This window comes from Filicampus tigris, chromosome 15 (assembly GCF_054856515.1).
Source record: "Filicampus tigris isolate MCC_2025a chromosome 15, RoL_Ftig_1.0, whole genome shotgun sequence".
Classification (NCBI taxonomy): Eukaryota; Metazoa; Chordata; class Actinopteri; order Syngnathiformes; family Syngnathidae; genus Filicampus; species Filicampus tigris.
In genome coordinates this window covers 15,045,590-15,073,464 of record NC_141231.1, presented here as the reverse complement: position 1 = coordinate 15,073,464, position 27,875 = coordinate 15,045,590, and the positions used below count along the sequence as shown (strand labels likewise).

The 27,875-nt window shown below is 41.6% G+C and overlaps 3 protein-coding genes across 4 annotated transcripts; all 3 read left to right on the top strand.

Moving 5' to 3' along the window:
• Positions 1 to 1,387: 1,387 nt before the first annotated feature.
• adora2ab (adenosine A2a receptor b) lies at positions 1,388 to 6,081 on the top strand. The gene is made up of 4 exons (XM_086053111.1): positions 1,388 to 1,620; positions 2,656 to 2,787; positions 3,485 to 3,588; positions 4,933 to 6,081. The coding sequence occupies exons 1-4, from the start codon at positions 1,421 to 1,423 to the stop codon at positions 5,757 to 5,759; spliced, it is 1,263 nt and encodes a 420-aa protein (XP_085909237.1). The 5' UTR covers positions 1,388 to 1,420; the 3' UTR covers positions 5,760 to 6,081.
• Positions 6,082 to 8,304: 2,223 nt separating this feature from the next.
• On the top strand, positions 8,305 to 10,941 carry snrpd3l (small nuclear ribonucleoprotein D3 polypeptide, like). Its single transcript, XM_086053480.1, has 4 exons — positions 8,305 to 8,402; positions 9,661 to 9,800; positions 10,029 to 10,221; positions 10,734 to 10,941. The coding sequence occupies exons 2-4, from the start codon at positions 9,675 to 9,677 to the stop codon at positions 10,796 to 10,798; spliced, it is 384 nt and encodes a 127-aa protein (XP_085909606.1). The 5' UTR covers positions 8,305 to 8,402; positions 9,661 to 9,674; the 3' UTR covers positions 10,799 to 10,941.
• An 819-nt stretch (positions 10,942 to 11,760) lies between these two features.
• camkk2 (calcium/calmodulin-dependent protein kinase kinase 2) lies at positions 11,761 to 27,740 on the top strand. 2 transcript variants are annotated; one of them, XM_086054201.1, is made up of 17 exons: positions 11,761 to 12,080; positions 14,690 to 14,990; positions 15,745 to 16,062; positions 17,785 to 17,832; positions 19,404 to 19,457; positions 20,589 to 20,640; positions 20,719 to 20,852; positions 21,038 to 21,074; positions 21,214 to 21,235; positions 21,336 to 21,424; positions 21,880 to 22,079; positions 22,215 to 22,268; positions 22,351 to 22,424; positions 22,514 to 22,601; positions 22,745 to 22,876; positions 23,477 to 23,574; positions 24,852 to 27,740. In XM_086054201.1, the coding sequence occupies exons 2-17, from the start codon at positions 14,754 to 14,756 to the stop codon at positions 24,922 to 24,924; spliced, it is 1,710 nt and encodes a 569-aa protein (XP_085910327.1). In that variant the 5' UTR covers positions 11,761 to 12,080; positions 14,690 to 14,753; the 3' UTR covers positions 24,925 to 27,740. The 2 variants fall into 2 exon arrangements, with proteins under 2 accessions (XP_085910327.1, XP_085910328.1); XM_086054202.1 differs by lacking the exon at positions 17,785 to 17,832.
• Positions 27,741 to 27,875: the final 135 nt, after the last annotated feature.

Genomic DNA, 27,875 nt, shown 5'->3' with positions numbered 1-27,875 from the left:
GCATATGGTCATTGTGAGGGGAATATTAGCATGCCTACTTTTCTTTTTTTAACTTGAAAATTTGAGTTCATGTTATGGGTGTGTTTTCTCTCCTAGTGACACATACGCACACGCAGCGCTTTATTGTCGCGCTGTGAGGGGCGACATCGATTGACAGCGCAGAGGCAGATCCACTTTATCAGGATGTGCAGGATGTCCTTATCACTTCCTCCAAGCCGACAGCCTGCATGATCATCGCCAGCTTGTGTGTTTTGTTTTTGCCCAAGCAGCCATCTGGAAGGAGGACAAACAAGACAGCTATCCCCCGATCACTATAGTTTCAGTCGCAGCCTGAAAACATCACACTCGGTCCAGGGAATCCACAGCATTGTACTGTAACTTGACATCATTCCTGCTGATATAGAATGGCACAGCCTCTTTTTGTTTGACCCCCCCTCTTTATTGTTGTACGGCTAGATCAAGCATTTTTGCAATTCCTGTAGGTTCTCAGAAGGATTCTGACGTGGGAACAAAAGGCAAAGTAGGACTTTGGTCCAGTGTTGGTGTCAATTAGGATCAGCGCAGGCTTTACCGTGTGGGCCACCAGGCAGTGAAAGGACAACAATGAATGGAAAATGTGCGCGCGGGATGCAGCCGCCACCTAACGCAGGTAAGGAGTGTTCATGTGAATGCTGATCAATTAGTAAGTTGTGCAAAGTGGACTTTAGAGCAGTGGCGCAATTCAAAAAGCGAAACGTCTAGATTCCAGATTTTTTTTTTTCTTTTCTTATTTCTTCACCTTGCGCCCTTCAGGACGCTTATGTTAAAATCCCTTCATTTAGTCGTGTTATTCTTCACACTTTTTCTTTCATACGCGATATGGAGTGTGACTTCACACGGAGTGGAAAGCCGTCTGGACAGTCTCATTCTAACCTCACCTCCACCGCTTGAAGTGGAATTTAAACAGTACAATAATAGCACGAGAACTTGCACATACCGCTGAATTATTTTTATTGTGTCATTATCAGTAAAGGGGAAGGGTCGAGATTGATACCGTACTCGTGTGCTGCGGTTTCAGGAAACACGTCCCCAGAATAAAAAAGATGTATTGTCTGCTTTGGTCCGGCGTGAGAAGCAAACTGTTCCCCCTGTCACGGAGAGATAGATGACTTTGAAATGTGTGTGTGTGTGTTTGCGTGCGTGTGTGTTAGTGGGGAAACCTGTTGTTTGTACAGGAGCTCAGACTGTGTTCTCTCTGCTTCCCTGGCCAGACCACCACCCTTGAATCGGCAGCCAAATCCTCCCCCCCCCCGAACAGAAACTGAGTCATCAATCCGCCGGGGAAAAAGGTATGGGCGACGTACCAGGTGGCCGCTTGCCGCCCCTTCCGCGAATGTAGCCGTGGGATGCCCAAAAAGGCGGCGAAGAGGACAGCAGAACCATGCTGAAGAATTACCAGCTGGTCTACATCGGCCTGGAGCTGGCGATCGCCTGTCTGGCCGTGGCCGGGAACATCCTGGTGTGCTGGGCCGTGTGCCTCAACTCCAACCTGCAGAGCATCACCAACTTGTTCGTGGTGTCGCTGGCGGCGGCCGACATCGCCGTGGGCCTGCTGGCCATCCCTTTCGCCATCACTATCAGGTATCATTGAAAGCTTTGGCGTTGGTTTGGGTGGAGGGCGAACTTATTGCAGGGTTTTTCCTGGCTCAAACTGAGGCAGAGGCGATATCGTTGGGATCACCTGCGTAGGTGTGTGGGGTAGGGCAGTGTTTTTCAAACTTTTTTGAGTCAAAGCACATTTATTTCATTGAAAAAATCCACACCGCCAGCTGAAATAGTGAACAAAAAAAACGTATTTTAACAACATAAGTGTAATATTGTTCATATAAACATTTTTTAACATTGAAGAATGACGTCATATTATAACGTCTTGAATAGGAATTAAATAAACACAAAGAAAAAAGTATATCATAATGTTTCATGTTGATACTTAGTGTGAAACATGGGCCTGTTTGGATAAACATGGTCACTAATTCGCTCGTCTCTAAACAAAGACAATTAGCTACCCGCCGCTGCTGTCACCTGCTGGTATGAAAGAGTACTACATTGTAGTAAAGACATGATTACGCTGCCATGTGCTAGACCGCACAGGCACACAAATGAGATCATTTCCCACGGCACACCTGACAATATCCAGGGGCACACCAGTGTGCCACGGCACACAGTCTGACTGTTGTCGTGAAAGTCGAGTCAAACGATATGGATCGGAAAATTAGGTTTCGATTGAAAAGATGTGAATGCATCAAATCAAATCATTCCACTTTCCTATCGATATACTATTATATATATATATATATATATATATATATATATATATATATACACATATATATATATATATATATACACATATATAAAAATATATATACACACATATATATATATATATACATATATATACACATATATATATATATACACACATATATATATATATATATATATATATATATATATATATATATATATATATATATATATATATATATATGTACACAGACGCGGTTAGTGGCGTAGGATTTTTTTTTTTGTGTGTACAAATGAGTCGGTCCTCTTTTAAAAATAGAACCAAAAGGCCCATTTTTAAAATGTGTTTTGCATGAACCCCAACACCAGTACTGGCTTTTGCGCCGACTTCCACGGATGCCTCTTCATCGCTTGCTTCGTCCTGGTGTTGACCCAGAGCTCCATCTTCAGCCTGCTGGCCATCGCCGTTGACCGATACATCGCCATCAAGAACCCACTCAGGTAAGACGATGCAAGAACAAGTAGTTTGCGACTTTTAAGTAGGGCGGCGCCACCAGATGCTTTTCCGTACGGTATCTTATATTCAATACAGAGTAGGGATTGAAAAGCAGCTTTTGTCCATGTAAATAATGACCAGAACTTAACTTTGTTCATCTAGAATTAAAAATCACAGAACTGTAAGGCGGGCGTGTCAACTATTAATCCGCTGTGCTGCCCACCACCGATTTCCCTTCCCCTTAAAACAAAACCATTTAAAATGTTGGTATCCATTAAAACGAGACACAGCTGCATGAATCAAAAGCAGGCGTGATACTTTTAAGAATGTCGTTGTTTCGCAATGGCACGCCACTGCCTCGTGTTGTTTAAACGTGCTTCATTAAAGCTTTTGTTTTGACCCAGAGCTACAGAACAATCTTCCACCCTGAAAGGATATTCCGTCTCGCTTAAGCCACTGCAGGTGACTCATTTGCATAAGCGGTTGCGTAACGGCTTGGTTTTGCCGCCGGCTGTAGCATAGTGGTCAGGGTGTCAATACGCAGGGAATATGTTGCACACGAAAAAAATATGCCGGTATAACCACAAGGGCTCGTAATGTACAAATGATATTTTTTCAGCAATGTAACCTCATGCCTTCATAATAACAGAAATGGAGAAAAAAAAAAAAAAAACGACATTTGTATTCGTCCCAAATTTTCAGGTACAACAGCCTGGTAACCGGCCAGAGGGCGAAGGGTATCATTGCGTTGTGCTGGCTCCTCTCGGTCGGCATCGGCCTGACACCAATGCTGGGCTGGAATAAAGGTTGGTTGACTTTCAGTATAATGTCATGAAAATCCCGATGGAATTAGTATGAAATGTAAAATGGATAAAATGGTCGGGGGATCAGAGCTGACTGCTGGATCTGGTTTACATTCATCCGATTTCTGGTCCTTGTTAGAAGAGTAGATGTTGATTTTCTTGGTCATCCGTAAATATCTCATTTGGAACACGAACCAAAAGAAGTCCAGTTGCCTTTATAGAGCACCTGTTTAAAAATGTACTTAGAAATAGATACACATGCCAGTTTGTCAAATACTATGACATCACTGACTCTAATACCAACAAGCGCGTGGACAAGGAAGTATGTGTGTGTATTATTGATCCACTCATTGTGGTGGTCAGTTGCACGCTCACATGCTTTTCCATTAAGTCCCGCCCCTTGTTATTGATACAACAGTGTGGAAACGTTATCATCAAACCATAAAACGTGTTTGCTTGATTTGGGTCTTGGATCACGAGGCAGATCGACAAATGCAGTAGGTATTTGCTTTAAAGGATGAAAAAGACATTTGTACCTCGTGAGTTTCTCAAATGGAATAACATAACCAGGGATTTATGGAGTGGTTGCCGTTTGTGTTTATTTTGATTGAATTGTTTAGAATTCAATGCGCTCTCCCATGGGTTCCGCATTGTGCGTCCACAGTGCGCTGATATAAAAACTTGAGCGCCTTGTTTCATATCAGTGGATTGCGTGTTACTTTGTTGTTATTATTAGGCCAATTTCTACTCTAGCATGCAGTGAGCTAGCAAGCTAGTGTAGGTCTAAGCCCTGAAAATGCATCTACCTTGAATGCCACAATTGACAGAACACCTTTGTGTCCTTATTTAAATTTTCAAGCAAAGAGGTGATGCTGCGGACGAACGGAAGCGTATTAGCTAACACGCTAGCTGGTGGCTAGCGCCTCTTATCGCACCATAGGAAGCCCCGTTACGGCCCGGCGGGATTCCAATCACCGGAGGCTCGTTTTGATTTTCGTAACTCAAACATATAGAGATGTGTAGGCATCATAGAGTTGCTTGACAAAGTAGCATCCATTGCTCAGCGAGGCTTTACACATTCAGCGGATGCGCCCATAGCATTTGAGAGCAACACGGGCTTGATTTTTCACGATTCATAGCCTCCGTTGAATTTTTTTTTTTTTTTAGTCATTCGAATTTGGCAGGATTGTTAAAAACACTTTTCTCTGTGGTGTGTCAAACTCCGAAGACCTTTTTATTTTCACTCGACGTGGACTTTAAGATCTGTTCAAATGAGCCCAATGCTACAGACTTATTCTTGAATTTTGGGATAAAAGTTATTCCCATCTGCTTCATCCTTTGGACTAGGGTTGAATTCCACCACCGCCGCCTCCAGCAGTTGCCCCGAAGGCTTGACCGAGTGCCTCTTCGAGGGAGTGGTGACGCTGGACTACATGATCTACTTTAACTTCTTTGGCTGCGTGCTGCTGCCCCTGGTGGTCATGCTGGTGGTCTACGCTCATATTTTCATGGCTGCCCGGCGCCAGCTCCGTCTGATGGGCCTCAAAAAGGTGGCCCCGGCTCCCTCTCGCGCTGAAAAAGCGTCGTCTTCCTTTCGCTCCACCCTGCATAAGGAGGTGCACGCGGCCAAATCCCTGGCCATCATCGTGGGCCTGTTTGCTTTTTGTTGGCTCCCCGTGCACGTCATCAACTGTTTCAACTACCTGTGCGACAGCTGCCAGCGTCCGCACATCTGGGTGATGAACATCGCCATCATCCTCTCCCACGCCAACTCCGTCGTCAACCCCTTCATCTACGCCTATCGCATCCGAGAGTTCCGACAGACGTTTCGGAGGATTCTCCGCCAGCACATTCTGGGCCAGCGGGACGGCCACCGCGGCGATGGCCGAGACACGGGGAGCAGCAGCGTCAAGCGGACTTCCTCACGCATCAGTAAAGATGACTCGTCGTGCGGCACCGTGGTCAACAGCTACGTCCTCGACTCCAGCCAGTGGACGTCGACGTTGGGCGCTCTACCAAACGCTTGCATACCCAACGGAAACCTAACAGCGCAGCATCCGGGAGGGACCAGCAATGAGGAAGTGAGAGGAAGTGGAAGCTGTATTTCCTTTGTCAACGTTCAAGCGCTCTCCTTCATACAGACCCACTCGACGGAATTATCAGAAGTGTCATAGACACTACACAGCTTATCTAATGCACTCAAAACAAATGTTCCGACTGGAAATAAATGATAATAGAAATCCAGGGCGGAATTGCAGCCATCATGAAAAACACTGCAGAGGCAACATCACCATTAGGGACCTTTGAAACTTTCCCATTTCATCAAAAAATCCAAGATTTTTCCACTGAACCTCCTATTCATTCATTTAACGCAGAAGTCAACCAAAGCATTTTTTTTTTCAAGAATATGTTCCCACGAGTTGAAACAGGGCATTCTGATAAGTATTGCGTTTGTGGAGTAAGTGTTAATCCAATCATTTTTAGACATCTCTGGGGGCGGCCATTTTGTCTTATGTCGACTGAAAATGACATCACGACTGCTCACAACGACCAATCACGGCTGACCTGTTTTCTGAATCCGAGCCGTGATTGGTCCTTACCTGAGCAGTTGTGATGTCATTTTCAGTCGACAGAAGACAAAATGGCCGCCCCCGGAGATGGCAAAAAATGATTGGATGAACACTTATTCCACAAACGCAATATTTATCAGAATCCCGTTTCAACTAGTGGGCTTGCATAGAACGTATTCTTGGAAAAAAAAATGTTTGCGTTGACTTCCCCTTTCAGTATATGATGCTGTTAGAAATGCATGTGTCAAGCACTTTTTTTTACAGAAATAAATTAAATGCAAACAGATAATGTACACACCAATTGCAAAATATGGGAGAATGCTGACAGGGTGGACAATGACAGAGTGGACCTTTTGGGAAAATGTTTGCATTTCACCAAAGTTATCTCTCTACCCTCAGTGCCTTGCCAAAGTGAGTAAATCGTAAAAATAATGAAACACCCAGTCATAATTTTAATTAGATGAGGGTTAGCCGCTTCACAGATTGACCTCGTTCGTGTATGTCACGTTATGGTGAGAATTGAAGAAATATAAAAACAAAAATCTTCCTCAATCCTGATACCATGTGATACGTACGGTGATTCTAAAAAGCGCCCACAAAGTCAAGAAAATACAAGCCACAAATTCATCTTTTTATGTTGGCAGAATTAAAATTGTATAGTTCTGAATTTGTGGAAAAAAATCAAGAAAATATCAGTCTCAAAAGTCACAAAATGTGAACATGCAGATTGGAGCATCAGACAAGGGCGTACGGACGGAAGATTTTTCTGGTCGACATGCGTCTGGTGTATTGCCCGCAAAGTTTTGGGGGGCTGGCCATTGAAATGTCGCCCCTGCCGTCAGACCCCCGATCCCCCCACCCTACCCCGCCCTTCAACACGCCACCTGACTTTTAGTGGTTCTGTTATGCGTTGCCTGATATCAATGTTGGCATACTTGTCTGTTGCAATTTCACCATTTTGCAGTCTGAATTTTTGGGTTGCATTAAATAAATGATGTCCCTGTTGCATTTTACCTCCTTTGTCTTTTTCAAAACCTGACTTGTTGACACAATCGATATTTATCAACGGTTTTATGAAGTGTCAATAAGTCAAGTTGTGGAACACGCGATGTTTACAGGGAAGTCATCTGTTACCAAGGGTCTTCTTAAATTGTGACAGTCTGAGAAGTGATTTGATAACTGCTAAGCAACATGATGCCGCTTCACTGATTTTCTTACGCGGAATTCACCAGTGCATCCAAAACAAAGAGCTTGTTTTATCAGGTCAAATACGAGACCATATGCCTACAACGGGACGGCTTTCAGAGTCACGTTTGTAGACATAGACAGCAGTGAAAAAGTCACACACACACTGCACACATCAGCCTACACTACAGACCACTCAACAAGAAGTGTTTACAGAGCAGCCTTGCACTGACGCCAGCTTTAGAACTTAATGCAATGGAAATCAAATGTAGGCTTATTTGATGATCTCTTTTATTGTGCCATTACACTTTCTCTTTCCTCATTAAAAATCCCTTTAACTTTGAGAAAGACTGGCATTAAGCAACATTTATGTGCCTTACAGGCCGGGGCATGTTTCCCGGGATTGACATACGTGTCCGTGTAGCTTTAGCATTGCAGTATTTACAGTATTTGTATGCTTTTATTCATTTTTTATATTGGCTTTTATATCATAAAAATAATATTCATCTATGATCTACACTTATAGTCTTCAGGATAATAACTACTGAAAATGACACTGGCTAATTTGACACTTTTTTCCCTCACACAAACTTTCTAAAATTAGCGAAAGATTCCCCAAACTACGTTGTTGATTGTTTTATTTATTTGAGTAAACACTCAAGACAAGATATATGTTTCATGTAGAGTATATTGTACATTTAGTTGGTGGTTTGAGATTTTGGATTTGATATTACTCAATACTGCCATCATCTGTTAGTAAATGTTACTGGACAAAGACCAAATCTGAGTTCAGGTCATTTTAGAATTATAATGTGGATTTATTAATTGAATAAAATGCAGAATTTTTTTTGCTTTGTACCATAACATTATTAAGTAAATAAATGCAAAAACATCGACATGTTTACAGGGATTCAGAGGGTGGATATGTTTAAAAAATACAAGTCCCTTAATGCACTACGCTACAAAACCGGAAGCTCGTGCTGCATTGTGGGTAGGCGGAAAAAGGCTCCAAAGGACGCAAGAAATCGACGAGTGCACGTTGTTGAGTTTTTGGTGAAAATAGTAAGTGGGAAGTGTTTTTTAAGCTATAACAACACAAAAACTGAGGAACAGACCACTAATATATTTCTAGCTTATGTTATTGTGCGTATTAGGTTGAAGGAGCGGCGGTTGTCTTTCATTCCTTCCAACATGGCTCCTTCCATTCATGTGTGATCTGCGTAAATAATTACCATTCGCGTTTCATGAAACCAACTCACAGACTGTGATTTGCATTAATGAGTCACCATTCTTAAAACCGTTTGTCGGGGGATTAAATTTAAGTTTCTTACTTTTTTGCTCGGTTAAGTGTTCGCTAGCCGTTTGTAGTCAATGAAGCTAACTAGCGATTGTTAGCCTCATTTGGTTAGCACCTACTATAAGCGTTTTAAAAGACCAACGGGAGTGCACAAATGACCATTTTCAACGGCTAGTTGGATTATGAAACTTCACAGTTCGTTGTTGTTGTTATTTTTCAGCGTTTGCAACGACAAATTCGTTTTTTCGCTAACGCCAACAATTTTTTAAAATGGCATTAAAACACAAAGTGACGTTCGGGGGAAAATACAAAACTTCCTTAAAATATATATATATTGTGGGGGCGGAAAACACGAAAAACTGAACCAGATTCTGATTTCGTTTCAGGAGTAGAATTGATCACATTCACTAAGAATGTTGCCGATTTTAGCAGAGGTGGCCACAGCATCCCGAAAAGATGTTTAAGGCAATATTTTTTTGTTAGGCGGTGGATGTCAAAATATGAATTAGGACATTATTTTAAACGTTTTTTAAAGTATTTTTTAATGACGTTATATATAAAATATAGTGTGTATGGTGTACTGAACAATGCTGTAGTGCCGAAACGACCAGTGAGAGGCAGCATTGCTCTGCATTTCATCTAAAATGACGAAAAATATAACGAGAATTAAATATTAGAATAGAAAAAGGTAGTGTAATTGGTGACATATTTAGCAACCACAATCTTTTTTTTGTTTGTTCAGTTTTACTGTAAGTGATGGTACACAAAGACTTGACAGTTACTTCTTTATAATGTGAGTATATTTTCTCATTGACCCCAAAATGGATTTGGGGGAGGGGGGGATCCTGTTTCCCGAGCTAGATAAAGTCCTTAAATTCCGATTAAAGGATCAACTAACAAGTGAATCATCTCAATACTTTTAAAAGCCTCACTCGTTTCACTCACTGCATGCTCCTTGGCTGACACTGACACCTGCATGCCAAAGAGTAACGAGACGATGATCTCTTGCTGGATATTTTGTAGGAAAGTAGCTCAAGATGTCCATTGGCGTGCCCATCAAAGTCCTGCATGAGGCCGAGGGACACATTGTGACCTGCGAGACCAACACTGGAGAGGTGTACAGAGGCAAGCTTATTGAGGCCGAGGACAACATGAACTGCCAGGTGACACACTGCCACGTCGTACTGTTATGCCTCACAATTTGTAGATTATCATGTCTAGCTCTCCTTCAAACGGTTGTGGACAGACTTGTAAAATGCCAAACTTGCCCTGTCGGCATGACGTCGTCTAACCCCTGAACAAAGCCGTTCTGTTTTGTTTACCTTCAAGATTTCATGAGATTTCCGTTGAGTTGTAAATTTGACCTTGGTGTTTATTCGCCTGCCCCACAGATGTCCAACATCACGGTGACCTATCGGGACGGGCGGGTGGCTCAACTGGAGCAGGTGTACATCCGCGGCAGCAAGATTCGCTTCCTGATTTTACCGGACATGCTCAAGAACGCGCCTATGCTGAAGAGTATGAAGAATAAGAATCAAGGCTCTGGTGCTGGCAGAGGCAAGGCAGCCATCCTCAAAGCACAAGGTGAGTGACACTCTTGGAGACCCAAGTCATGGGTGCTACATTGTCGAACATGAGGATGGTGACCCCAAGTGGACAGAAATGGGATATGCGATACACATCCATATTATCGAGATAACTGCAGCCCGAGAATCCCTTTTACCCTTCAAATGTGTGTTCCATGTAAGGGTCATTTTACGTGACATTTTAAATTTACCACTTCAGTTAACCACCATTGCTTAAATGAGAGAGTATTCACGCAATTAACTAATGTCGCCAAATATGGCAATAAAAAAAACAAGAAAAAAACCCTCTTATTTTTCTCCCTAACTTGTAAAGTCCTCAGAGGGCCATACGCAAGAATTCTGTTTCAATTATGGCCATTTGTGGGTTTAATATTGTGGGCTATGATGACTGTTCCTCTGTGGCTTTATTCGATTTTAGAACTGAATCTCGGGGGCTTGCTCAAATGCTTCGGTGGGTTGATTTGCACAGTGCTATTGTCACTCGCTAAAACAACTCTTGTTTCTCTACAGTGGCCGCAAGAGGCAGAGGGCGTGGTGGAATGGGAAGAGGAAATATGTTCCAAAAGAGGCGATAATTGCTGCAGCCTTATACTTTTTGTATAGTCTTTTTTTTTTTTTTTCAACCTTCAATTGGTCATTTTGTTCTTGATCTTGCGTGTTGCAGTGTATTGCTCCAATTTCATTTTTTTTAATGAAAAATAAACATGTTTAAATTTGATAGACTGTTGTTGTTGTTTTTTAAAAAAAACTGAACTCCACTTTTGTAATTTTTTACTTTTACCTTTTGTCTTTTTCATCAACACCTTATCTGAAAATTTCAACATGGACCCTTGTCGAAAATTGACTAATTTACTCTGATTGTACTGTACATATGGGTCGACTTGAACAGTTTATTCATCGTTAACCCAATATCATCATTGCCCGAGGCGTTTTTGAAAAACTAGAGACAAACTCTTCAAACAAAAGTAGGCCAGTCGCCTCGATTCGACTTTTGTTGGTTATCATAACCTGGATTACTGAGAATCTACACAGAAATAAACAAAAACAAATTGCAAGCACGTTGGTATTCTTTGTTTTTGTCACAGGAAGTTAAACATGATGTGGACTATTAGACTTCCGGAATGTGGGGCTACGAGTTAAACACGCTCCAAGGCGTCTTGGACTAATTGTGTTATTTTAAGGCTCCAGAGTGGCCAAAAAAAGCACTGTGGAATTCGAAGGAACTGTCGTGAAATGTTTTTAAATCTTTTTCTATGCGCTTACAGAAGCGCTTATGGTCCTCTGTTTACGTCGGACATTTTGAGGTTACAAACGGTGCACAAATCACCAGTTTTGCACAGTGGTGTAAGAATACGTCATATTTTTAGCAAACTTCAAGTACAGTACTAACTACTATATCTGTGATCAATTAAGACTTTGCATTCGAACTTGTTTCGTCTGTAGCAACGGAGCTACGTCGTAAAACGAGGATGTCTGGGGGTGTCTCGAGTTTATATTGACATGCAGCTCCCCAATAAGCCACTAGGGGAGCCGTTGGAGCACCGATTGAAGCAGAGATTCCCGAGAGCCAAGTATAAAATTTAGGTCATAAGATAAACAAGATTTGTACTAAAGCCAGCACAGTATTTCTGGGTGGGCGTCGTTTTTTGTATTCGACTTACTGACTGTCCTCCCTTTTTTTCTTTTTCTTTTCTTTCTTTTTGCGAATATACTTCAACGTTGTGAAGCACTTGCTCCGTCACAACATTGCTCGGTTTCACTCGGTTTCACGAAGCTAGCTGTCACATCTCCACCGCCTCTGAAGAGGCGACACCACTTCGCACGTTTTCAATGTGTAGGCCTAAACAACACGACAAGGTAAGCTTTTTATTTTCGAACCAAGCGGCCTTTTTGCTTCTCAGTCTGTAGTTGTCACTCGGACGTTGACGCTGGCATCCTCGCCTGCTGTGTTAACATCTGGACCATCGACCGGGGGAGGCAGCGGCTGCTAACGTTAGCCGAGTTAGCCTGATGGGACGTTCGGCGACGGGAATCATGCTTCAAAATGAATTACGTTATAACACCTACGATGTATGCGTGTTGTTTAATTGACATTCAAAGTGACCCATACGGCTCAACGTAGTTGCGTTCTTGGACTGAGTGGTTTACATCGACAGGAATTTGTATTATTGAACCTAAAGTGGTCGTGAGAAAGAGGAGGACATTGAACGCATCATCGTATCACACGCTCGTGTTGACATGCAATGGAAACACTATGATGGAGCACAACACTTTAGTTACACGGCTGGTGTTTTGTAATCCACTATATGCGTTGGATGTGATATACTCTGATTAACCAGTGTGTCCGTGGTCGAATTGTAGCATTTTACGATGTATTGTTGAGTTCTGATATATGATCAGTTCAATTCACTTTGGACATTGACGGTTAATGACTGAGTCCTTAATGAGCTAGACCTGGAATCACTTAAAACCTGTTTGTTGTGTTCTTAAAAAGAGAGTTAGTTGCCAATTATAGTAATGAGCTTTTAACAATATTCCACAAAGACAAATAAGCATTAATGAATTTCCTCATATAGTGGCTGCAGGGTATGTTTTTTTCCTTTTTCTTTTACTCAACTACAGAATGCTGGCTGTTTTGTGTTGTTTTTTGTTTGTTTTGTTTTTCTTGCTCAGGTTGTTAAGGTGCCCCGCGACCCTTGTGAGGATAAGCGGTATCGATAATGGACGGAGGTTGTTATGGTGTTTATTGGGAAGGCTCGGTCCTTAATCAATGACTAAATAGAAAAATGCATTTTTATACACATAAATACTTTTATTACAACATAATATCATACTCATCTCGAAAAGAGTGCCATTTTTTTGGGCATGGAGATATTAGGCTTGATTTTAAAAGTGTTCATAAATTTTCATAATCATATTTAACAACCATATCTGAAATACTTATTTCCTCATCTAGGGAGCATTGCTCTTTTTTTTTTTTACTCAACTTGAGATAGTGCCTGCCTGGCATGTGTGGTGGGCTGGGGTGATCTGTAGAAAGTAGCATACAGGCATCTACTTGGAGTAAGGTGTTTCCTGGGCGAGGCTGCTTTATTTATAAAATTTTGCATCCGCTGATCCATTTTCTGTACCACTTATCCTCACTGTGTATTTTTTTTAATGAAATATATTACATACAGTACTGTATTTGTAATACCTTTGAACTAGAGAATTACAAATAGAGATTATAAAAATGCATTTTTTTAAATCACATGACAAAACATCATATTAAATAACTGGATTACTACATTTCTCATACGTGGCCTTTTTATAAAAATACACATTTTGTTCATATTCGTCATACTTATATAATAATATGGAATCATAGAATCATGTTTTCTCAACACATACACGATAACAGATTAAATATGTAGGCCTCGAGCGATGTATGGTTTATTTTGCCATGTATTCCGCTGTGATTATATGTTAGTGTTTAAATGAAGTTGGCCAAGGACGCTCATCCGTCCATTTACAGCAGCTTATCTCTTCCGCGGATCACTCTCAGGGTCGCCTTGTTGATCTCTTAATGAAGCCGTGGATCCTCCTCTCATCCAGATGGCCGCGTGATGTACATGTATGTCTTTCGGACAGCGCCCATGTGCTTGCATTTCCTCTAAGCTGCATATGACTTTGCTCACCACCCTCACACAAGCGCCGTTAACCCAACCTTACTCCCCTGTTAGAGAATGTCCGACCAAGGATTTTTGTAACAATAAGACGCTAAGTAGATCATCTGGGGCTGGGCAGCCGGTATTTGAAAAGGCTTGAATCAGACTGCTTTTTTTGCCGATTTTTCCATTGAGCTGCTGTGATCACAGCAGATCAGTAAAGCTAAAGGCTGAAGACAGATTTTCAGTAGCCGTGATAGTGTAGCCCGGCTTCAGAAATAGCCACAAAAATCATTTTTTCTTTTCCCCAAGACACACAGGGATTCTATTGAACGAACGCGGCGGTATCATGTCCTCTCTTGTAATAGGATTAGTAACTATGTCCCTTGTCATCCTTCTCTCGGATATTGTGATGAATGACAAAGGTCTCCAGTTTGAGAGTCCGTTGAGAGGAAAGGTGCGAGCATGGCGGAGGCTGGAAAATAACTCGTGGTTGACTCACTGGAGTCAGAGGAGGACCGAGGAGGCGGACACTGGTGAAACTGCACAGCATCCAAAAGTTGTTTTGTTTACTTTGTGAATACCAGAATTCAACAGTTTTCAGTGTACCTTCCAAAAATTCAATAATAATTGCTCCACAATTAGAATCCCAGTGATTCTCTTGAGTATCTATCACAAGATGGCTGACGTCAATGCGCACCTGCTAGCGCTACTCATAATTTCCATCCCTCATGGTCGTGCGTTAACATATCACCTGATGTTTTGGGGTTTTTTTTTCTCAGTGTAGTTTTTTTTTTTGGTTTTTTTTTTTGCTTTCAGGCGTCATCCCCCTGATGTTGGCATCTGATGGAGCAGTTGTTGTCAGTGTTTGCGAAGAGCCACCATGTTCCCTTGTCACGTAACCGCCTGGCCCGCTGCTGAGCCCGTCGCCTCCTGCGGCGGTCATGCGCCAGCGCCGCAGCCTTCACAAGCGCTCCCCGATCTGCTGTGCAGCTGCCCCGCGCCGCCGTCGAGCGCCCACTGCGAAACGCCGTCGCCAGACCCCATGGAGTCCCTCATTGTGGTCACGGAGTGCGAACCCAGCGGACCGTCTGGAGCGCCTGGCGGGGGGGAGGAGGAGGTAGGATGAAAACACACCTAACATAAGACATGTCGCAAAAGGTACAGTGGAATCTCTTGAAGTAAATGCCCATGACATCATTCTTCTTTTATTCTTTCCAAAAATATTTCAATTTCTTCATCTCCCCAAGCATTACCTTACTTTATCGTCCGCAGCTATCGATTAATTTTTTGGCAATTTTTTGCGACCATGTGCGACGTAATATCTGGTCAAAACATGCAACATGGTATTTGCTCCTGTCATCGTTTCTTCATAAAACCCTCTTTCCTTTTATCAATACGCAAAGGCTACCCCCTCCGAATGTAAAAACCTTTTTTACGAATTGTAGGCCTTTTTTGGAATTCCTAGCGTTTCCATCCAGGTTTTTCGCAAGTCTTGAAAATTTGAATAAAAAGACTTTACTTTTTTTTTTTTTTTTTTTATCAAAAGTCCACTTTTGAGTATTGTTTCACAGCCCACCTCAGTCGCAGTCTGCTGGTCTATTTACTTTGTCCGGGTTAGTTTGTTGAAATGCATTTCATTTCAATTTAAGGATGTGACGTTTGTTGACTATTTCTTAGCTGTATGCAATTTTGACTGGATAACAACAAAAATGAGCTCAAACTTGGTACAGTCAACTTTTACAACAACTTTTATTCAGCTTATTAGCTTATCCACACGTGTGTTTGAACTTAGAATTTCCACTGTAAATACAACAGTATTGTTAGATAGAAATGTCTGTTCTTCACTGCCCACATACCCACTCACTTCGCAGGTGGAAGAAATGGACAGCTCCGAAACGCCGCCCTTGCCCACTCCGTCCTGCGACCTCCTCTCTCACGCGGTCGGCCGCTCGGAGGCTCTGCTGGCGGCCGGCGAAGAGCAACGGGCGCGGCTGAGCCTGTCGGACAGGAAACTGTCGCTGCAGGAGCGCTCGCAAACGCAGACGTCCCCCTGCAGCTCCCCGGGACTCAATGGCCGTTACATCTATCCGTCGTTGCCCTACTCACCCATCACGTCACCTCACTCCTCCCCACGTTTGCCACGTCGGCCCACTGTGGAGTCCCACAGTGTGTCCATCACAGACCTCCAGGTATGGCACAACCGGCACGCTATTAACATTTCAAGCTTTCAAATGTTGCGTGTGTGTTTTTTTTTTTTCAAAGGAATAGTTTAGGTCAAGGGGTAGTGGTATTTAAACTAAATATATTTTTTTCAAGAAGATGTTCTATGCAGGCCAACAAGTTGAAACAAGGCATTCTAATTAATGTTGCGTTTGTGGAATATGAGAAATCCACCCGTTTTTAGTCGTCTGAGGGGGCGGCCATTTTGTCACTTCTGTCGCCTGAAAATGACATCACAGATGCTCAGGGCTCGGGTTAACGACCAATCATGGCTCAGCTTCAGAAAACAGCTGATTGGTCGTTACCTGAGCCCTGAGCAACTGTGATGTCATTTTCAGGCGACAGAAGTGACAAAATGGCTAAAAATGAGAGGATTTTGCTGATGAACTCATATTGCACAAACGCAATATTAATCAGAATGCCACGTTTGGACTAGTGAAGGCGCAGAGAACATATTGCAAATAATTTTGGGGGCTTGGCTTCCACTTTAAACGTTTTTTTAAATCCAGTACAGTACTTTTACTTACTTCGAGTTTTAATCAGGTACTTTTAGGTACAATACAATTTGCTTTTTTAAAACTTTACTTTTAAGTACAAATTAATACATTTCAATTGAATTATTAAGTACCGGTACAGTTTTTTTTTAGTCTTGCTATCTTTTCGTCCAGTCGACCTGCGCATACTCGCAGTTCGGCACCCATGTGTTCGCATATTCACCGATTTTTTTTTTTTTTCCCCCTAATATTTATTACTTTTTTTTTTTTTTTTTTTTGAACATCAACTAATCGTGAGCTAAATATTGCAAATTGAATTGTTTTTAGAGCCTTACGTAGCATTTTACCTGCCATCTTCATTTGTCTCAAAAGCAGCAATGCCACTGGTAAAGCGTGATGTTTGCGGACGCAAAGGTAAGGTTTTATAGTCGGTAGACATTAATCAAATCAAATAAATGAGATAGAAATTGACACAACATCCCGCCCCGCCCTTTAGTTGAGACTTCCTTACCCAATGGTTGGAACAACCAGTAGGTCCCATGTGATTTTTTTTTTTTTTTTTTTGTCGTAAATTTGAATGGTGGTCTGTCAAACAGACACGCTACCCTTTTTTAAAAATGCAAATAATGCAGAGTTTGTTCTGCATCTTATACTTGGAGCGCACAGCACTTTTAGTCCGCCGCCTCACCCGCAACACTACATTTAAAAATAGCAGCTTGCTTAGTCACTGTATCCCTCTGTGGCAAACTATTCTCTGTAGTCTGGCTTCAGATGCTTCTCAGCAGTGTCTTTGTTCTCATACGTCTTTGGCACCTGCTGTTAAAAAAAAAAAAAAAGGCCGCAGGACAAAATGTTCTTCAAAGCTGCGTCATAAGTCTCGTCTGTGGAATCGCAGACGCGCCGCATAATAAGCAGAGAATGATTCTGTCAACTGTTGAGAGTTGTGCATTTGTGACGGTAGCTCAATCCGTGATGTTCCAAATGCTTGTAAACGTTGAAGTATTTTCTCCCAAGAGCCGTTGAAAGCATTTGACGGACACAAAGCAAGCTTTCTTAGGATGTCCTTGCCCTTCACATTTTGTAAGGACATTTTCAAAAGCTTTTTCCTAAAAGCGTCATGACAACTGCTACATTTATTTGAAATCGAACATGTTCTGCTCCTCTTTTTCTCACCTATCTCTCCGGCTGCTCCTCAAGGACTGCGTTCAACTCAACCAGTACAAGCTGAAAGACGAGATTGGAAAGGTATCGTCAAATTGCTCCCATTCGCCAACTCCGTTCTCACTTTCTCCCCTTTGGCCTCTACCGCAAGTCTGTCGAGTAACGTTCATCATGGAGGACAGGCAATGCGCTCTCTGACGTCCTCCTTTGCCGATGTCCTCATTTCCCGAGCTTTGTGTGAGCCGGGCCGGTCCACTGGAGAGTTGCAAGATGGATGAGGGGCTGGTATAAATAGGACTCTCCAAAGAGTTGTGCTAGACTCAGTGGATCTTGCTTGTCAATGTAGATTTACAGCACTGTGTGATGTAAATGAGTCCTGATTTTTAGAATAAAATCTTGGGACTAGTGTTTGACTATCAAGTGGAACTCAGATTTAACAGACTCATTCGGGGACGGCTTGTCCATTGGGGTCAATTGCCCGTTACATCAAAGTACTTTTTTCGTTGACTAAAAAAAAAAAAAGCTCAGTACGGTATAAAATGATTGTGAATAAATATAAAAACAAAAGCATGAAACTGTTTGAAAGTTGATCCAAACTTAGCTTGTTGGTGCTTGGGGGAGGGGGAAGGATAATGGCGTGCACGTGAGCCATGATATTGGGGCTTCCTTTTTTCACCTCTGTTACAATTAGGTGCCATAGATAACGGCTTTACAAAAAAAAAAAAAAAAAAGCAGTGTACTGTACCAAAAATAGCATGGCTGAGAGACAATGTACACTAGTCGCTCCACTTAAAACGACAGTCATTGATATAAATAGCCCGCACGGCATGCTCCTTTTAAGCTAGCCTCGTGCCTTTGGCGGATGCTAAGCTAACATTTATACTCCATTAAATTTGAAGCGTTCATGGCCGCCCCGTCTGTTCATACATTGTTTTGACAGGAAAGTCGCCCCTGCCATTGCCAACATGGCCGACACATTGACGTGCTTTTAGCCTGCTCTCGTCTACTGTTACCTTTGTTTATCTATGATGAGAGAACAGCACAAGCCAGATAGCCGTGACTAGTCTCTGTCTGCTTTACTGGCACTATGGTGGATTGCGGACTAATTTCTGTCCATTAGATCCAGATTTCGTTGGTTCCTGAGACAGGCTGTGGAGAAAATGAATATTTATCCATTATTCGTTATCATAATTAATTGACCGCTTGTTTGGGAACAAAAATACTCAGGAAATGGCCTTTTCCGCAATTGTAGCTTTTCTATGTAATGTTTTTTTTAGACAACAAAACTATCGCTGAGACCGCAAATGTTAGCTCTAAATTGTTGACCAGGAGACTCTTGTGAAACAGTGACCTGGCCATTGCCCCTCCAATCTGCTCGCCTCTCTAGAAACCAAACTGCTTCTCTCTCCCTCAGGCATGTAAACCCGAGTCCCGTTTTTACTCCGTTTTTGTTCCTTAATTAGCCTGAAATCAGAACTGGAAGACAGAGGGAGAGATGATGCTAACGTCGCTATTGTTGGTTTCAGATAGCTGGTGCAGTCTCGCTGCGCACAGCCCACCCGCATCCTTCATGCGTATGTTTGTGTATTTGATCTCGTGTGCTAATCTTCGCATGTTGAAAGCATTGACAGCTGCTACCCCCCCAACCACTACAGGGCTCCTACGGTGTTGTCAAGCTGGCTTACAACGAAGACGACAACACCTACTACGTGAGTCACTGAAACGCTTCGCACGTACGCTTCAGCACAACACGTGACGCGACATTTATTTTCACTCTCTCGCCGCTTGTCACGCGACCTTCTCGCCTGAGCCACGCGCACGTGAAATTCTCACACGAGCAATAACGCATCAGTGCAACGTTCGCTGCGCTTCTCGTTAAGCAGCGTGAGGCAGAGCGAACGTGACTTAATGATTATTTGAATGACTTTCCTAAGTGACAGATTTGCTGATTGTATCGCGATCATATTAAACTAGGGCATCAATATTTATTAATACGTGTATCGCGGCCTTTTATTGTTTTTTATTTATTCTGTTGTTTGTAAAGTGCTTTGTTACAGCTCGAGCTGTTATGTAATGCGCTATATAAACATAATTGTATTGTATTGTATTGTATTAAGGTTATTAAAAAAATGTTCCCACAAACAATGAAGCATGTGATAAGGTGCAGAGAGAGTACGGTTGAACCTCCAAGGTCGAAGAAATTTGTTTTGGGATGTATGTATAATTTTAAATTATTTTCACGTAGAAAACGATCAATATTGGGGATAAAAAATAATCCCTTCCCAAACTGTGGCCATCATAAAACTTTTATTAACTGCGCAGGCAATGTTGTAAGTATAATTTTAACATTCTTAACGGTCATACAAGACAGTGAAACATGTTATGTTATTTTATCACATTAATTAAAAATATTATATATATATATATATATATATATATATATATATATATATATATATATATATATATATATATATAAGTATTTTACAGGAAAAGAATTGTATTCAAGGCTCAAAGAAAGCTATAGAACAGTCAAAATATACTTGTCATTTTTGTTCCCACATTCATTCCAAGATTTTACCCCAAATCTGTTCCAAGCTTTGTAGAAAATTGTAATTGAAAAATGTGATTAATCGCAATCAATGAAGGAAAACGATGCCATTAATTTGTTTGAAATAAAAAATGTAATCGTTTGACAGAAATAGAAATGATTGAAAATAAGTAAGATATCTTTGAGCAGGCGTGAGAAACCAGAACCGGGCATAATTCTTTCAAAGTAATCGTACCTGAGAGGACCCGTGTGGATGTTCTGTCATCGTTTCTCTTTCAAATCCATGCAGGCCATGAAGGTTCTGTCCAAGAAGAGGCTGATGAGGCAGGCGGGCTTCCCACGTAAGTCGGCATACAGAAGTCACCCGTATCCCTTCGACTCCTTCTGACAACTACTCCTGTGTTTTGTCCCCCTATCAGGACGACCGCCACCTCGGGGAGCCAAAGCGGTTCCTGAGGGCCCCCCTCAGCCCAAGGGGCCCCTGGAGCGAGTCTACCAAGAGATTGCCATCCTAAAAAAGTTGGATCATTCCAATGTGGTCAAACTGGTGGAGGTGAATGACAGTTTGGATGTCCGAGTATTTTGTGTTCAGTCTTAAAGTACACTTTATTATTATTATTATTAATACGCCACAATTTAGCATTCTCACATGCCGTATTAAACGGCAGATATGTGTTGTGTGTGCGTGCGCGTGTTGTGTGTGCTTTTCATTTTCATCTCTGTGTGATTTGGTGCCAGGTTTTGGACGACCCCAGCGAGGACCATCTGTACATGGGTATGTCGTGACCAGGCAACCTCACCTTCTGCACAATACAGTCCATGCACACACACATCCAAATTAAAAAAAAAAAAACGTTTTTCTGTTGTGGGGACCGCAACGCTTTGCTTTTACTGATCACATGTTTGCGTTTCAGTGTTTGAGCTGGTCAAGCAAGGGTAAGCGTAAGCCTCTTTTATTGTCGTGCTTGTGACACTGGAGTGAATTCGGTCTCATTAGTTATGATTGCTAATTGCGTGCGTGCGTGTGTGTGTCCAGGGCTGTGATGGAAGTGCCGACAGATAAACCTTTCAGCGAGGACCAGGCTCGCTTTTATTTCCAGGATGTGCTCAGGGGAATCGAGTATTGTGAGTCCGGCACACATTCGGTTATATTTCGACATACACAGAAAAAAAAAAAAAAATGAAAAAAATTATCTCGTCGAGTGGTGGCACAAAATAAAATCATCAGTATCCAGAAATTTTTAAAGCAGGTGTATAGTCTGCTTCAAAAATATATATCTGGATTCAGATGATTTTATTTCGTGCAGCCACTTGCTGGAATAAAATTGAGTAAATGATGCACAGCGTTTTTTTTTCGGTGCTCTCCCTCACATATTAGCCTTGACGGCGCCATCAAGCTTACTTTCCATTTTTCTATTTTTATTTTTATTTTTTTTTTACATATAATACATTTCAGTACCACGCAAGCAATGAAGATGAACGAATATTTCAGTCCTTGAATCTCAAATGCTTGTCATAGTGAAGTCTGAATCCGCCATGATGTCACGGCGGAGGTTTAACGTACTGCTCCATTTTCACAGTACATTATCAGCGGATCATCCACAGAGACGTCAAGCCCTCCAACCTGCTGGTGGGAGAGGACGGCCACATCAAGATCGCCGACTTCGGCGTCAGCAACCAGTTCGAGGGGGCCGACGCCCTCCTGACCAGCACCGTGGGAACGCCCGCCTTCCTCGCCCCTGAAACGCTGTCAGAGACCAGGAAAAACTTCTCCGGCAAGGTGAAGTACATGTCAACTGACTCACAGGCGCCCTCTGGAGTTGATGAGCAGTAATACAAGACAGTCAACATTCATACACCCTGGTCTCAGACTAACACAGTACACACATTTTAAATGTCTTCCCCCCCCCCTCAGGCTTTGGATGTTTGGGCAATGGGCGTGACACTTCATTGCTTTGTCTTTGGAGTGGTGAGTTATTGCATCATTTTTATGAAATATTCTCGTCTTTGGAAGCTCAATTGCAACCAAAAATGTTTGTTTTCATTTTCAGTGTCCATTTATGGATGAGCGCATCCTCAACCTGCATCAGAAAATCAAGACTCAACCAGTGGAATTACCTGAACAGTCAGTTTGTATTTTTTATTTTTTTTTTATTTTTTAACAGCGGCTCGTGTGGTCACATTTACAATGAAGAAGTCTTGTTGTCTCAACAGTGCTGACATATCGGATGACCTCAAGGATTTGTTGCTGAAAATGCTGGATAAGAATCCAGAAACCAGAATATCAATTCCACAGATTAAGGTAAAGAAATGGCAAAAGTGTGAATATTTTTCTGCCGAATACCGATAACTTGACAGCACTTGAAGTGCTTTATCTTCTTTTGCATAAAGTCGATTTTCGCGTTGTGTTGTTTGAGTATTTTCGACCGCTGATTTTGCGTTCAGGTCCACCCGTGGGTGACAAGACACGGCGCAGAGCCCCTCCCACCGGAAGATGACAACTGTTGTATGCTGATTGAAGTGACGGAGGAGGAAGTGGAGAATTCGGTGAAACACATCCCCAGCCTGGCAACGGTGGTACGACTATGTTTGGCTGACTCCAAAAACTGAATCATGAACAAAGAACGCCCTGCTAAATTTACACCATAGATATTCTTTATGATCAAATTTGCATTCCTTGTTTTTCTTTTGTTATTGTTTTTTTTCTGTGAAAACCCCCAAAAAATTACAAATTAAATGAAGCAATAGTTAATACTGTGCAAGAAAATTGCATTCATCGTGATTGGCAAAACTGTGAGAAAAAAACGTTGCTGTATTTGGTATGATTTTGCATGTGACAAATCCATTAGTCTAATAGCATAAGTATACGGTACGCTAAGTCATATTTGAAAGCGGGAATAAAAAAACAAAATAAATTGAACCAACAGGAATAGTCCAGTTGCCTTGAATTCAACCTTTTGCGAATTACATGGCCTGGATGACTTTTCATTAATATTGTGACCGTAAGTTAAAAATGACTTGCGCAATTATGCTATTGCGCTAACAAAATGAATATATGCACCGCTATGTTCAGTATATAAAATAGATCCCTCTCTGATAGGGATCTGTTTTGCTTTTTTACAAACTCAAGCAATATTGTGTTGTTGTTTTTTTTTTTTTTGTTTTTTTTTTTGTCAGATTCTGGTGAGGACCATGTTGAGAAAGCGCTCCTTCGGCAACCCCTTCGACTGGGCGCGTAAAGAGGGATGTAGCAACTCGTGCACTTCGGGACAGACGTAAGGACACACGCGCGCACACATTCAAGTCAAATCTTGGCCGCTCTTGTATCGCGAACCGCAGCAACCGTGAGCACCTAATGAGCGACGGCACCAGAAGCCAGAGTTTCTCAACGATTTCGAACTTTTAAGAGCTACTTCCGAGCACCTTTGCCAAACCAAAAGAGCAGCGCCCCATGAAGCACTTGAACAAAACATGAAACCAATGCGGCCGTTGTTGCCGATGTTTTCCAAAATCCCGCGTTACATAATTGCAAACAGGTTGAAAAGGAGCAAAAAGAGTTTATCGACATTAGAGATTTACCTTTTGAAAATACGCCAGTTGAAGACACGGTGCCGCTCTGCTCACGCAAGCTAGCAGACGAGCCTGGCTAACGATTCGAGGCGAATGACAACGCTTTGCTTTACGCCGCCGGTGTTACCGTCGGAATCCTTGTCGGAATACGCCAGCTCGTTGAAGCATTGCTAATGGTCGGTGATATTTCCAATCATTTGTTTTTGAAGAGATTTCTCCATATGAAAATGGAAGTGGCGCTAAAAAGTTTGCAGACCGTCGCCTTTAATAAAAAAAAAAAAAAAAAAAAAGAACATTTGAGAACATTTGTGCGTGTGTGTGTGTGTGTGTCCATTTTTGAAATGTCAGTGGTAAGTAAATACTTTCACAATTTTATGATGGGTTTATTCGTCTTTGAAGTATTATTGAACTTAAAATGCCTTGACTCAGTGAGTTAAGTACACATACTGCGATAACCGTCCCACGGTAAAATACGGGAATTCATATCGATTGTTCTGGAAGTGATTTTTTTTTTTTTTTTTTATAGGTTGGCATCTCTGAGTTTAACATTCAACCAATGAAACTCATTTTTTCTGTTGAAGAATGCAAAATCGCAACCATTTGACATATTCATTAAGAAATACAGTAACCATGTGTTTTAGTTTTTTTTTTTTGTTTTGTTTTGTTTTTTGGTGAAGCAGCACCTATGAAAATCCCAAAATCCTAATCGTGGAAAGCTTAAATATGGCAACTTTTGCCGCATTTTATCCGTGTCTATTTTCCTTTAAACTTAGCTCATTTCTAACAGCGCTCATTTGAGCAAGAATATTCTGTTATTGGACAACAAAATGACACCATCTCCGGTGATATCTTGTCGCCTTATCCAATTTTGCCCCTTGACTCTGACCGTGTGACTTTTATCCAAAGAGCCTTGAGCGCGCTTTGCACACTCCAAACATCGGCCGGTGGCGTTGCCTCACTTCTTGCGTGTGCTCTCTTCAAGGAAACAGCAGCCCGCAGAGAGCATGAGGAGCATCGAGCTGCCCTACGTTGGCGAAGACGAGGCTCTTTCCTGATGCAGTAGGTTTTATGTTTTTGTTGGGGGTTTTTTTTTTTTCCCGCGCGCGTTCTTCACGACGCCCCTTTAGTCGTCGCTTTTCCGCTTTTCCCGCGAGGGGCGAGGAAACGAGGGGCCGCTCAAGGCCAGAGCGTGGGAACAACGCTCTTCTTCTCTTTGCATGCGTCTTTTAGCGTTAGCATGCTCGGTCTCAGGCTTCTGTGTGACCCATGCTAGTTTAGAGCAGCCCCGCCCACAAACTGACGGTTCTTCTTTCTCCTTACTTGATGACTTTTTCAGGTTCGGTGGGAGGAGGAGGGGGGGGGGTGTAGGCAGTGATGACAGCACACACTTTTAGGAAGTCAGGGAACAGTTCTCAGTCTTACATCACTTTAAATCAATTTGAAAAAAAAAATAATAATTTGCCTCACTCTTGCGTATGAGTGGCAGCGTTTAAATATAACATTTTATTGAAGAAGGAGAGGGTGATAAATTGTTTACTGACTGCATGTGTTCCTTGTGGATTTCTAAGCTATTGCAACTTTTTTTTTTTTTTTTTCCGGAACTACCATTTACTAACAATAGAAAGCTTTAAAAATCACTCGGTGTCGTGCTTTGTGAACAATCTCACTCTTCGTCTTCATGCGAAATAGTAGAGGCGCTTCTGTTGAATCTTTTGGGATGAAATGAACTCCATGTTGGGCGTTCCAAAAGCCACCAGGCACTTTCGGTTTTCCAGAGGCGTGCAGTCAGGGCTTTCGAAGCCTTCTCTGCTGTGGCCCAAACACTTTCCAACGCTATTTTGTTCTCATCCAATCAGATTTGAGCTTTGCTGGCATGGACCACACACACACACACACGCAGGTGAAATTGCTGTTTCTTTTTCAAACGATTTTAGATTCACAAATCCTCAGTCAGCATTTTTTTTCGCCCTTTGATGGTTCAGGAGGTTGAGTTGAAAATACGCACTAAAGATTGATCTACGGGGAATGATAGTGTCAGACGTGATTGAATGTGAATGTGATTCATTTTCAAGGCGCGCTTTTGAAGAAAAACTGGACTGGAAGGTGCAACGTGACTTTTGGGACACCCTTTCTGTATAATCTCTTCTGGTTACTCATGTCGTGTTTGTAACGTTTCAACTCCACGTTAGTCCTCCAATCGTTTGGGCTGACAACACTTTTGCTTCTCGAACCCCAAGTGAAACTAGTGAATGTTCTGATTTGTGTTTTGTAAAAAAAAAAAAAAAAAAAAATAAAATAAAAGGCACTGATGTTCTTTTACAATTGCACATTTTAAAAAAGACACCAAAAAATTGACTGTGCATATTTTTTTTTATGTAAAGCAACTGAGAGAACCTTTAAATACATTTTGAAATACGGAAGTAGTGCATACGAAAGGCTTTTTTGTACAAATCTATGCATGACATATCTAGAGGAGAAATAAAAAAAAAAAACAAGATGTGCCATGTCGGGGTGGACTTTCTAACCAATATTTATTAGCTGTGATTTTTTTTGAATTTGTGAACCTTTTTTCATGATTTGTTACTTTCTGTTCCATTTTCACCGCAATATTAGAATCAGATGAAATCACCGGATGTGTCTAATTAAGATGTCACAATGATATTATATTTAATGCTCCTAACACAATGACTTCAGCACGTGTGTGTGCTGAAGGTATAACAAAGGGAAACTTCTTTCATATTACTCTGTGCTGCGAGTCCAATTTTTTTTTTTTTTTTTTTTTTTACATGAGCACTATGCACTGGTATTTTTTTCTACTCTTAGTGCAATTTAGGTTTTGTGTCAAATGCAGCACTATGAAGACGTGTTAGGGCCACAGTGGAAAAAAATATAAACTAAGACTTGTGTATATTAGGGGTGGGAATCTATGGGTACCCCACGATTCGATTCGATTCCATTCCGATTCAGAGGCTTATGATTCGATTCCATTCCGATGCATCACTACCTTGCCGTACAGTTTGTCCACGCAAGACATTTGTACTCTTTTAAAAACTCAAGGAAGATCAATGATTTATATTTCACACTTTGACTTTGCTGCGCTCATATGAGGTTTTGCTTGTTCCGCCATCTTGTCGCGTAATAGCTTAGCCTAGCACAGGCATCTGACGTACAAATGCACTTAATCACTTACGCAAGCTTTTAGTTTTTCTATTCAAACTTTGAATCGCGATTATGTCAATTCATAGGAATTGAATCCGAATCTTTTTAATATGCCGATCGATGCATCGAAAAAACGATTATCGTTCCAACCCCTAGTGTACATAGTAGTGTGTGTGCGTTACAATTATCAACATCTTGAGCTCTTCCGCCCAAAAATTGAAGATGACTTAAAATTCTCTTAACTTTGCAATTTGCTTGTGGCCCTAATACTCCAATCGCGATGGCTCACAGCACAAAACAGCTGCTGCTGCAAAAAAACAATAATTTGTGAGAGATATTCCAAATATACTGTACATCGTTGGTCATGTTATCGAATAGTGATGTCAGGGTGAAAACTTGAATGTTTTGGCGCTCATGGGAAGCTGAACAGTATTTTAAACTTGTTTTATTATGAAACATTTACAAGCAAGCGCTTCTTAATCATAAGGTCCTGGCTTTAATTTCAATGTGTGGAAGTATCAGTCAGCTTGAATTATTTCATTAGAAAAAAAAAAGAAAGAGGGTCTTTTTCTCTTCAAAATGCATGCAAACACAAACATACACTGTATTGTCATAGCATGAGATGCCCTCGGCAACAATAATGAGACTAAGAAATGAAAATGTTCTATACTGTATCTTCTTAAACGTTTGAATAAAAAGATGACTACCTTTACTTTGGCTCTATTTGGCATCTGACAGACCTTGTGCGTGTGTGTGTATAATGTGTTTTTTTTGTGGTCATGGTTGGTTTTTTTTTTCCCCAGAAAACGCCTTACTATACACGGTCATTTAAAAAACAAAAACAATG

Bases quoted from the DNA above. Each gene is read 5' to 3' on its own strand.
- adora2ab (XM_086053111.1), top strand. From the start codon at position 1,421: ATGCTGAAGAATTACCAGCTGGTCTACATCGGCCTGGAGCTGGCGATC. The intron at 1,621-2,655 runs GTATCATTGAAA...CCCCAACACCAG, and splicing joins CCTTTCGCCATCACTATCAG to TACTGGCTTTTGCGCCGACT. The intron at 3,589-4,932 runs GTTGGTTGACTT...CCTTTGGACTAG, and splicing joins AATGCTGGGCTGGAATAAAG to GGTTGAATTCCACCACCGCC.
- camkk2 (XM_086054201.1), top strand. From the start codon at position 14,754: ATGTTCCCTTGTCACGTAACCGCCTGGCCCGCTGCTGAGCCCGTCGCC. The intron at 16,063-17,784 runs GTATGGCACAAC...CTGCTCCTCAAG, and splicing joins TGTCCATCACAGACCTCCAG to GACTGCGTTCAACTCAACCA. The intron at 17,833-19,403 runs GTATCGTCAAAT...CAACCACTACAG, and splicing joins TGAAAGACGAGATTGGAAAG to GGCTCCTACGGTGTTGTCAA.
- snrpd3l (XM_086053480.1), top strand. From the start codon at position 9,675: ATGTCCATTGGCGTGCCCATCAAAGTCCTGCATGAGGCCGAGGGACAC. The intron at 9,801-10,028 runs GTGACACACTGC...CCTGCCCCACAG, and splicing joins AGGACAACATGAACTGCCAG to ATGTCCAACATCACGGTGAC. The intron at 10,222-10,733 runs GTGAGTGACACT...GTTTCTCTACAG, and splicing joins AGCCATCCTCAAAGCACAAG to TGGCCGCAAGAGGCAGAGGG.